Genomic DNA, 12,026 nt, shown 5'->3' with positions numbered 1-12,026 from the left:
CCCGGCCTGGCCGGGCCCGGCCTTCCGCAGCCGAGGCCCCGCGCCGGGGGGAGGCGGCGCCCGAAGCTCTTCGCCGCGGGCGGGAGCCCCGGACAGCCCAACACCGCCTCCGCCTGCCAGCCCCGCGGGCCGGCCTGGGGTGAGCCCGGGGCCGGGGCTGGGGGACGGCGCGCACCGCCCTCGGCAGCCGTCAGTCAGCGGGGCGGGCGGGGCGGAGGACGGCACAGGTTGGCGGGCGCGCCGGGGGCGGGGCGGAGGCAGGGCTGGCGGCGGGCACGGCGCCGCTCCGGCACTGGTGCGGAGAGCGCGGCTGGGAAAGCGGGGCCGGGCGCACGGCGGGACGGGCGCGCGGCGGAGAGCGGGGCAACGGCTGCCCGGCGGCGGGAGAGCGACAGTGGAGGCATCGCCGCCGCCGCTGAGGTAAACGAGTGCCGCCGCGGACGCCTCCTCCGGTGCTGCCCCGCGAGCGGCTGCCGGGGCAGGGAAGCCCGTGCGGGACGGGGCCGGGCCGTGCGGCGCCTAGGACCCGGGCACCGGCCGCCTCCGTGGCGTGACAGGCCGAGCGGGAACGCCGCCGCCGCCTCGTGAAACTTTTTCCCCCGTCCGGGGCTGGCTGTGGCGCCGCCGAGCCCTCCGGCGCGGCAGGCCCGGGCGGGCGCCCGCTGCGGCCGGCGCCGAGCCCTAGGGGCGGTGGAGCTTCTCCCCCCGCGGCCGGGGCGCTTCCTGGTCGGGCAGGGCGGGCGGCGCGCCGTGCCGGGGGCGACACCCCGCGACCGCAGGGCTGCCCGGGAGCCCCGTCCCCGCTGTGCGGAGACGGGCTGATGCCCCCGCCCGGCTGGTGTTCCCGGGGCGGCGAGAGAGGTGCCCGTAGGAACCGCTGAGGCGGCCGTAGCCGGGGGGAGCGGACGGCGTGACGCCGAGCCTGCCTGTCCCCGGGTCTCCGTCGAGGACGGTCCCGGCGGCTTTCTGACCGTCCCTGGGCCAGAGAGCGCCGTCCCCGCGCAGCCCTTCCCAGGCGGTGGAGGCGCGGCGACCCCCGAGCGGGCCTGGGGTGCAGGGACCAAGCTCTGGCCTCTGGAGAGCGGCAGCTCTGCGCCGGGAACCGCCGCCGGCGTGCATGTCCCTGCAGGACTCCCGGACGGGTGAGCTTGCCGGCCTCCTGGCAGGATGGAAGCTCAGTCTGTATTGCCTTCCTATTTTTTTTTTGTTAGTTTATTGCTTTTTTTCTGAAGCCGTCCTTATGCTCCCCTCCTTCTTCCGTAGCATTGCAGCCTGTGTAAAGTCTTGGAGATGTTTCAGAATAGGACATGCTATATGGTGTCTGCAGTGAAGTTAATGTATTTCTTCCGTGTGGTATTCTACTGGTTCAGCAGTAGAATCTCCACGGCGTCAAAATTACTCTTTCAAAGACTGGAAGTGGTATAAAGGTGTTATAATATGCACTTCCTTCACAATATATCATGGACCTCACTTTCTTGCAGAAAATAATTTTCTGATGTGTTACTTGGTCATCTCCGTTTGGAGAGTGACAGCACCATATGTCAGAGGTAACTGTGGCTTGAGTTACAGGTGTATAGACACCTGATGGGGAAGAGATTCGGTCTTCAAGCACATTCCCTGCTTACACTTTGATTTGTGTTGTTTCAGTGCCTCCCTAAGTATGTTAGTGTGCTCTTCTGTTGATGAAGCTCATAATTGCAGTGGAGGGGAAGTTCATGTTAGGCAGTGTTTCCCTGGAGATTTTTGGAATGAGGGAGATGGCTGTATGAGGAGACACATTTTTTTAAATGTGTTAATATAAAGATGAAGAAAATCTTTGCTTGCCTTGTATAGGGGTGCTGTGTCAGTAACACATACGCACCCCTCTGGTTGGGCTGGTAGTAGCATGGATTCTCAGAGCTGAAGTTTTTATACTCAGTCACCAAAGGAATGCTAGCTAGTGTGGGAGGAAATGCTTGGGTACCAGTGGAGTGGGAACCAGACATCATTTTTAATAAGGGGAGCAGGGTGGGGTGGATGGGAAGCTTTCATATCCCCTTCCTTTTCCACTTAAATTTACAAGAATCTATTGTATCTTTCTGTTGAATTTTAAATTTTATAACTGTTGAAATGCCCAACATAAACCATTCTGCTGAGACACCAAAATTCTGCCTCAACTCAGGAATCTTTCATTGGGATCAAGCTCTTAGACAGTAAATAAAAAACAAATGAGCGTTTGATTCTCTTACAATTCTTCTTATTCCTTTTCCATTCCACCAGCCAAATGGAAATCCAGTAATACATCATCTCAAATATAACAATGCCTCTTGCCTAAAGTGTTTGGTTTGTTTTTTTCTCCTCTACTTAAGATGGTCTCCTAGCTATTTATTTTAAGACTAAGTAGTGTAAGTCAGTTTGAGTCAAAATGTCTGAGTGTACAGACCATTTAACTTCACTAGGAATAAAGAGGATTTGTTTATACGGGATCTTAACAGAGCTGTAAGTAAAGAAAGGTCGAAGCAGGCTCTTTGGAGATGTTGCAGTGTTACTGGGCTGGTGTGGAGAATTGGTCATTGTGCCAGTGTTAGGGCTGTCTGCAAGGTTCTTGGAGTCTAAGTCTTCCTCTGTCCCCAGATGTGACAGATAGTGAGAACAGAAAAAGGCATAAATCCAAGAAATGCAGCATGGCTCACTCAAGGGAGTGTCTCCAGGTACACAGACAATAAATAGATCAGTGGGGAGACAGGGTGCTGGGGGTCCTGTACCAAGGGCAATGCCGAGGAGTGAGTATGAACAAATATCGTGGCTCTGAGCCCCAGGGAAACTGGATTTGGGGAACCTCTCCTACCATAACTGCGTTGAGTTGTTTTAACATTCAAGTGCGTCAGACGTTTTGGCCTATCTGATTAAGGTTAAGAGTTTTTAAAATATGCTTTAAAAACTGTCATGAGCAGTTTTTATGCTATTATGACATTTCCAGTTCTGTATTGTCAGACGAAGCATAAGAGACACAAGTACTCATTTTAAATATCTGGCCATAAAGTTGCTATGATACATTTGATAATAAAAGATCAGAGGAGTAGGTCAAGTCAGTTAAATTATGCAGTGTTTATAAGACTGACTTCGTTGACTGCCAAAATGCCTGTAAGCAATAGGAGTGAAGTGAGTAGCTGTAGCAGAGCGCTTGTTGAACCTTTCTTGAAAAGAAAATAAGTATTTCGGAATAGTTAATGTAGTTGACGTGGTAATTTTCTAGCAGGTTTTGCTGTGTGTAGTTGGTTTTGACTGGAAGCATTTAGATTGTCTCCAACACTTAGATGTAAGGTGTGTAAGTGTGTTTTGTTCCCTTCCTATCTGACATGGGAGGAACTCATGCTTTTGAAAAGGCTTCTGTACCATTTAATTGATACATGTGCTTTAGTTTTTTGTGGTATCTTTTTATTTATTCCTTTCATTCTTGTCTGTACGCTTTCCTCTGGTAGAAGCAGCAAAATGAAATATCAGTGAAACTCTCTCGACATTACCAAACGTCACAGACTTTGCAATTAATGTGAGCTAAGCAGCATAGCTTGGTTTTTAAGAAGTGGCTGCAGAAATTTCTCATTAAAAATTTGGTGGGACCTGGATGCCTAATCCACGTGGATAGATTTGCAGGTTATTAAAACAAATACTTGTTCATAGACTTTTTGAAATAAGAAGTGTAATTCAGGCTCCGGTAATTCTTTCCTTCAGCAAAAAGTCATTGCAAGGGATGATAAGGAAGTTCTTCGAAAACTTACAAGGTTTTCTTCTGTGTTTTGTTACAATAGGTGTTGTGCAGTAGGCTGCAGGGAATTATATTTAGATCTGATAGACTGAAAAGGAGCCACATAGAAATTAAGGATCAGAGTCATTAACTGGCAAAGGAAGCCCATATACGTTCTTATAAACTTTGTAGCTTGTCAGTCATTTTCCAGGGACTTGATGACCGACATATTAGAGAATATGGTGTGGAAAAGAGCTGACAGAGGTTCTCTGTTCTGGCCCTGTCTACTGATGCCTCTTTACAATGCAAAAGACAGTGTTTCTCAAGAAAATCAGCTTTCTGTACTCTTAAGTACGTAGTACTGAGTCAATGTCTTACCTGGTGGTATTACATAGCCCCTCAGGTCTTTTATTCAACTGTAATTTAGAAGCTTCAATGACACTTTGAGTAGTTAGCCCTTTCTGGTTCCCAGTGTAGAATTTCAAATTATGATTGGGCTTGTCTTTTTAAGTAGATGAAAATGACTTACAGTTGAAATAATGTTTAGAAAACTTTCACCATTCTACATGTCCTTGAGCTACTGTTTTCTAAATAGATTTATTTTCAAAATGGTTGGGCAACCTTGAGTCAGGTGTTCCTGCCTGTATTCTCTGGCCTTTAGTGTAATTTAAGCATACACCCTGATACTTTTCCTCCTGCTAATGCTGCTTAGGTGGTCTAGGTGTGCCTGTTTCAGTTGCTGATTGTTTTTCTACTATTATACCATAAACATTAAAAGAAAATCTGGAAGATGGGGGAGCATGGAAGCCCCTTTTTTTAAGAAAACAGAACTGTGGTACTCATCAAGTAATGGCATTTTGGTTTTTTTTATTCTCCTGCATGTTACAAAAAGACCCCTCCTTGTAATAGGTTTTTGGAATATATGCTTTGGGCTAGGTATTATTGCCACTCCTCACCCTCTGCACGAGATTGAACAGCATGAGATTGAACGCCCCAGTGGTGAGTGTCAGCACTAATTACCATGAGCTCCTCCTCTGTCCTGGCAGACCACTGGGGAAGGGTTGTAGCTGTGCATCTTCAGGGACATAACATGTAAAACCTTGCTGCTGGGTTAGGTATTGCACTGGTGGGATAGCTCCGGATCTTAGCCCTCTCAGAGACTTCAGTAGCCATAAGCCACAGAGAAGGGAACATGCCTCGTACTGCAGAGGTGCAAATTTGGTTCAAGTAGTTAGATATACATCCTTTATAAAAAACCAAGCATTTGCTGGCAGATTTTATGTGAGGTCCCCTTATTGTTATATAGGGCTCTTTTGTGGGACACAACCTCTGCCAGTGTTGCAGAAAGCTTAAGTAATAAGTGGAAGCCCAAGTTCACAACTGTTAGAGAATTTGAAACTATTTCACCAGTTTTCTCTTCTCTTTCTAGGAGGAGCATGCGTGCAGAGTTCAGTGGCAGAATATTTAAGGTACGTGGGCAATCTGTGGCAAGTACATCTGAAGAAGGTGTGAGCAGCTACAAGAATCAGATGAACCTGAGGATGGAGAGTCAGAAGTGCCAGCAAGGCCAGAAAAGGAACTAATTGGGAGAATATTGCTAGACGTAGAAGAAGCGGAACACATACTTCTGCAACAATCAGAATAAATACATCAGTAAAACCATCAACAGTGAAATGACAGATCCTGGTGCTTTTTGATTCTCTGATGGATTTTGTTTCTTAGACATTGCTATTGACATTTTTATTATCCCATTTAATACATTTTGAATCTCTTTGTACATAGAAGTATAACTGGACAATTGCATTTTGATACTGTTTAATAACACTTTTGAATGTTAAACCGTTTGCCAAGATGAGTGCTGAAGGATATCAATACAGAGCTTTATATGACTACAAGAAAGAGCGAGAAGAAGACATTGACTTGCACTTAGGGGATATCTTAACTGTGAATAAAGGTACCTTGCTAGCACTTGGATTCAGTGAAGGGGAAGAAGCAAAGCCTGATGAAATTGGTTGGTTAAATGGCTTTAATGAAACCACAGGGGAGAGGGGGGATTTCCCAGGAACTTACGTAGAGTACATTGGAAGAAAAAAAATATCTCCCCCAACTCCGAAGCCTCGTCCTCCTCGACCCCTTCCTGTAGCACCGAGTCCTGCAAAAGTTGAAGCAGAAAGTGAGCAACAAGGTCAGTACTGTTATCGGAATGTGTGTGTGTCCCATGTTTTTCAGATGTTTTTGTGTCATAGACTTGTCTGATTGTACATTTATGTGTTATTACACCTGCTGGTCAGCTTTTGTAGTGCATGGCTTGTTTCAAGTCAATTAAAAATTGTTTCTGCTTCATAATGTTTAGCTCACACACTTTGTAATTCATGTGCTTTGTCTCAGGCACCACAGAGACCAATAACTTGCTGTGAGGGACATCTCACAGGTTGGAAAGTATGCTTGTAATTCACAACTGTAAAGACTTAAATGGAGAACGAGCAGGGTAGCATTTATTTTTGGTTTCTAAGAAGCTGGTGGAAGTGTTTCCCTCTGCAGTTCATCAAACTCGCTATTGAGAAACTTCTTAGTGAATATGACAGTACAAATTTCAAATAGACAGAGTGTTCCTGTAATAAATTTCTTGCTAACAGCAGAAAATAAGTACTTCTTCTTGGAGGTTTACCTGTGGCATTAAAGGTAAGAGCAGCTATTTAAAAATGAACAATGAAATGATGAAAAATTAAGATTTAGCCTTTGTTTTGGGCATAGAGCATGAAGTAGAAAAATAGCATTTATGTAAACAAAGGAAAATATTTCCTTTGTCTAAACAGAAGTTGCTTTCTAACCTACATTTGCAACAGTATGTTGGGCAGAAGTCAGAATTTGATCAGAACTCTTCTGTTTTAAAGAAGAGAGAGTTCTCTTTTTTAATTAGGAAAACTTTAAAAAAATGACCAACCTTCCTCCAAGTGATTTGTCTCTTTTACCTGCTGACATTCAGATATTTGGGTTTTACATATTAACAAGCCAAGTCCATCTTAGGATAGGTTTTACATTGTTCTTTCACTTCTCAAAAGCCTAGAATGGCTTACACTGCTTCAACCTCTAATACTTCTTAGGAAGCAGGAAATACAAGTTGTAGTATATGATGCTTATTCTCACAGTGAAACAATAGCTGTGAATAATATCATCACCCTCTGCCTCCATAGAAATGTTGCAGCATCACTTACAAAGTTGTGGTATCAGTTGATTACTGTGTCTGTTATGAGTTTGTATACAGCTGTGCTGATAATCAACAAAGGTAAGAATGGAAATCTAGGAAATTGTATGTGGCAACCAAGTGGAAACCTGGCAGAAGCATTTCTAGGTTGGTGGGGGCTTAATAAAGAGTTAAATCTGAACTGTTTGCTATAGCAATATCACTGAACACTCAAGAACTGCTTGCAAGTGTATAATGCCTAGGTGTACATCATTGTTAGAATGAAGGTGAGGGCAGATGGGGATGTGGCATTTTAGGTTATGCTGTCACTGTTTCTGAAGTCCTCAAACTCTCAGCCTCATTAGAGTCTCATGGTTTCTCATTAGGTTAACTCTGAAAATGAGGATTTTGAAAGAAAATGCTATTACTTCTTTGGTCATTACTGGTATTGGGTATTAATATGTGCTGGTCAGGTAACATTGACTTTTTTCTTAACCCACCTGTGGAGATGGTTGTCTCCATCACATGTAACTGCAGAATAAACATGACCCTTTGGGTAGACACCTCAATGCTGACAGGTTATTTTGAAAGGCAGAGGGTGGAAAGAAATCTCATTCTTTGTGTGCATGCTGCAGTGAAGAAAACAGCATCCCAGGCTTCAACACATTTATTGCTTGAAACTTGGAGCAATGCTTTGTAACTTGCTTGGTCTCTGTGCTCGTGTGTGCTTGATGCTCAAGTTCACAGCTCCATGCTGTGAGCTGGCCACAGCGCTGTGCTGGCAAGTCCTAGTGTTAATCTTGCAGTTTCCAAGCCAGCCCCAGGACTGTGTCTGTAACAGACGTTTATGGGAGTTTCAGCTGCTGGGGCTTACTCTGGGAAATTCTGCTGCACATTTGGGGGTCTGCTTAAATGTAGGCTTTTCTGCTTCCTTGGGAGGAGACAATGCCCCAGGCCTTAGTGATGAGATCTCCTAAACTGACATTTATTGCTGCTAGACAGAGTACTATTTACATACAATGTGTTTATTTTTAGTAGCTTGAGACTGTATGGTTTTGAAACAAGAAATTGTGCTGTTTTACGAGGAGTTTTAATCTCAAAGTCTGCACACGTGATCCTGCCTTGCTCTAAAATGTTTAAGAATCAGCTTGCAGTCCAACCTTGTATTTTTTCTGATTAAAAACCTGAAATGTTAAGTTCCCATACCTCCTTTTGGATTAAAGATTTTAAGGTTTATATAAAAGGCTCTGCACCTTCAGGAGTGCCCTAGGGTCAGGGATTAGACCCCCCTCAACAGAATTGTGGGAAACACTGAAATTTAACCTACAAATAGGTCAAGAGTTAATGTTTAGTTACTTTTAAAATAATATATGTTTACTTAAACTTGGAAAAATAATAAGAAACCATCTCTTTCCAGATCTTTTTACTGTAAAGAACCAAGGGAGAGAGCACTTCAAGTCTTAGAAACAAATTTTGGAAGTGTTGTACCAAAAGAAACAGAAATGAAGGTGAAATTTTTAAGAGAGCAGCATGATACAAAAATGATATCTATGGTGAAACTAGAAGTGCAGGCTGAAATACAGTTCAGATAAAGAGTAATGTAGTAACACACAGTTGACTTTCAGATGTCTTCATTATTTTTGTATATAAGATTTGGTGCAGGGATAGCACAGTTAAAATTGTCCAGCAGCCAATATAATGGGCAGTGAGCCAGAAGATTCTTCCCAGGATGATACTTCTCTCCACGTCCCTGGAGTGGGTTTCAAATAAATTAATGTGTAGTATGAAACTTGCTTGACCAAATACAGTCAAGTTTACATTTTCAGTACTTCATTATTTGAAACTGCTGTGGATCAAAATGACAAATTAATAGGGAACTGGAAGCAGACTCTTAAATGTATCTCAGTTATTTGTAATCTGTGAAGAGTCAATTCTGTATGTACCCCTGTCGTGTGTATGTTGAATGAGAATATCAGAAACTTAATTGGAGATTTTAAAGAATACATATAATCATGTGAGTTCTTTTAATTTTACCACATATGTAGATTTATTAAAAAAAAATATATATTTCTAATCATTTTAATACATATTTATTCTGAATATGTTTGGTTCTTTTTCCCCTCTGGCTTTGTTAAGCTTGATCACTTCCTCATCAACATACAGATTGTTTTGTATTAGATCAAATTTGCAGTATTTAGGCCCAGTGCTCCCAGTATTCATAATGCAGTGGTATTCATGCACAAATTAATCAAAGACATCCTAACTGTCACCATTTAATGCAGGGCGACAATAAACCATGACAGATGTTCTCTGTTAACCCCCTTCCCCTTCCCTCCCTCTCAACTAAGGAAAGGGAATAGGAGGAAAAGAGAGACAGATTTGCAAGTTGGAAAAAAAAACTTAAAAATGCTTTACTAATGCTACTAATAAGATAGAGAAAATAATACAAAGTATACAAAACCAATCTTGAATTTTCCCAGCACAACTCAGTGTCAGAACCTGCTGCTCCGGCAGCTGCAGGGCAGGCACCGGAAGTCCTGGGCTGGACTCCACAGCAAACCGGAACTGTATTCGGAATGCAGGGTCTGGAACCTGGCCTTGAATCATAGGGATGACAGGCAGGGTCCTCTTCAGGTGATGGCCATAGTTGAAGAGAGCGAGACCCTCGTGATCTCCCACTTTTATAGGGTGTATGATGTGGATGGGATGGAATACTTAGTTGATCAATTTTAGTCATGTGTTCTGTTTGCCCCTCCTTGCAAATATGCCCCTCTCACTTATAAGATGTGCATTTTTATCAATATATTACATACCATTGCTATGGTAACAGCTGCTGTCTACAAAAACAACCAGCCAAATTCAGAAGAGTACGGTTACTTAGAAGAACTTAGCTGAAAGGAAAATTCAATAAAAGAGAAATTGGTCTTGTTTTTAACAAAACCAGGACATGAACAAACTTTGCAGTCAGTGAGGCTCGTAACACAGGCAGAGTTGCTCATCAGGCCAGTGTCTTTGCAATCACAGTCTTACTTAAAAATAGGGAGCTCTTTAAAAGCCAGTCTGAAGACAAATAAAGCTGCTGGTGATCTCAATTCTATTAAAACATGCATTTATTTATTACAACACTTAGGTCTAATCTTTCCTAGGTTTTTATTTTATCCATAATCCATTTAAATCTCCAGAACCATTGGTCAAGACCAGAACTGGGGCTCCTTGACTGAAGTTATAGGACTGTTGCCTGTCTTCTCCTTACATTTCTTGGTAAAGAAGTAGATTTAGTTTGAGTTTGTGGGGATTTTTTATTAATTGCATCTGAAAATATATGAACATAAAGGGGACAGAGGAGCCCCAGGAGGTCCCTACAGCTTTCAGTTTCAGGCCTGGTGCAGGTCAGAGCTATGGCAAGGCAGATTTAATTCCTGTTGCTGGTGTGAGGCTCTCACTGGCCCAACCTGCCTTTCCCCCAGGTTTCTTCTCCCACCGTCTGGTGGGACTGGCTACTTGTTGGGCGATCAAGGCACTGGCAACAGTGGAGACCCAGCACAGGGTCATTTTTATGTGCTCCATCAGACATCTGAAGTTTATGTGAAACAGTAAAGATTTGATTACTATTTTTTTTTTTCAAGAAATAATTTATTTTTTAAATTGGAGCTGCATAGGGCTGGTTCTTCCCACTTAGCCTCATCTCACCAAACTCTTTGAAAATGAAAAGTGCATAGGCTGTACTGAGGCCAGCTTAGTTTTGAGAACTTTGATTCAGCTCATCTGATACAGCTGTGTATGTTTTGAGTTGGTTCATACATGTATTGTTTCTCTACCTGGTTTGTGGAGGCTGATCTTCATCAGACTTTGGAGCATAAAGCTTTGATTGTTTGACAGATATTATTTCACATTTGTCTTGGAATGCTGAATTCCTGCTTTGAAATGAACATCAGATTGCAGAAGGGCAAATCAGAACTTTATATTAATGTTTATCTGTTTTGATGTTTTGGAGCTTCCTGCAACTTCCTGCATGCTGACACTTCATACCATTTCAGCTGGTTTAGAGCCTAAAAATAATCTGAAGCTCTTCCTTCTTGTGATGAAACTATAATATAGATTTTTTTTTTTTCTTTACACTTTACTCTTAGAACAGATACAGATCAGCAAATTAAAGACAATGACAGAAAATATTTGGAAACTCCTTTTGGAGAGCAGGTTATGCAATGTCTGATGAAGATCCAAACTGACAGAGAGCATAAAACCATTTGTGCATGCTTAAACTGAATATGCTGTAAAATTTGTTTCTTTAGTTTCGCTACAAAGCCAGTAGAGCGATTGTGTTTTTTAAAATTATTTACATTTGTAGACTAGGGGACATAACAGTAGAGTGGAATGCAGTGAGCCTGGAGCCTCTATTGGGAAGAAAACAGTCATCATCTCTCCTGATTTAGGCAAATGGAAAAAGGAAACTATGGGGTGAAGTGATGACTCACTATCTCATTTGTTAAATGTACTTGCTGTTGAAACCAGAGCCCTTGGATTCATTCTAAAAAACCTAGTTTGAGTGTAAGTTCTTCTGCTGCAGTTGTCAGAACTGCCCTGCAGTCATGAGCTTCAAAAGTTGGTTGCTTTTGACTTGCACTGAGAAGTGGTGCAAGTTCCTGCCAGTGAACCTCACCAGCTACTTCTGATCACATTTCTTGGTGTACAAGGCGTATTTCTAGCTGCCACATAAATGCGTGCATCTGAAAATAAAAGATTTTGCCACCTGCTTTATTGCTAATGAAAACAAAGATTTTGCAAGCTCCTTTGAAGTGGGGCAGAACACTGTTTTCACAGTGATAAAATCAGGATGACAGTAACTAAAAAAAGTCTTTGTAAGGACCAAGGAGCGTGCGGGGACGTGCTTGGAAGTATGAGTACAAATTGTGCGTTAGCTGTGGAGCTGGGCAAGTTCACAGTTGATGCATGGCCCCATCTGCTGGTAGAGGAGGAAGTACTATAGCTTCAAAACCAGCATCTTCCATGTTGTGTTTTAATCATCAGGGAATAAGAGTAAAAGTGAGAGAGGGCTTTTGAAAAGAATATTTTTATTGACCAATTGATATTTCTGGGAAAAACACATTACTTGGGGCA

At 43.2% G+C, this 12,026-nt stretch overlaps 1 protein-coding gene across 2 annotated transcripts in view; it reads left to right on the top strand.

Annotated features, from left to right (window-relative positions):
* PIK3R1 (phosphoinositide-3-kinase regulatory subunit 1) overlaps positions 1-12,026 on the top strand; it is a 64,019-nt gene continuing 51,993 nt past the window's right edge. Inside the window, exons 1-2 of one of the 2 annotated variants that reach the window (XM_065047420.1) lie at positions 1-139; positions 5,154-5,909. In XM_065047420.1, coding sequence (XP_064903492.1) covers positions 5,576-5,909 — 334 coding nt within the window. In that variant the 5' untranslated portion in view covers positions 1-139; positions 5,154-5,575. Of the gene's footprint in view, positions 140-262; positions 421-5,153; positions 5,910-12,026 lie in introns of those variants that run through there. The other variant, XM_065047419.1, reaches the window with a different exon arrangement.

The sequence above is a fragment of the Columba livia genome, chromosome Z (genome assembly GCF_036013475.1).
Source record: "Columba livia isolate bColLiv1 breed racing homer chromosome Z, bColLiv1.pat.W.v2, whole genome shotgun sequence".
Classification (NCBI taxonomy): Eukaryota; Metazoa; Chordata; class Aves; order Columbiformes; family Columbidae; genus Columba; species Columba livia.
This window is presented reverse-complemented; position numbering and strand designations above follow the sequence as displayed.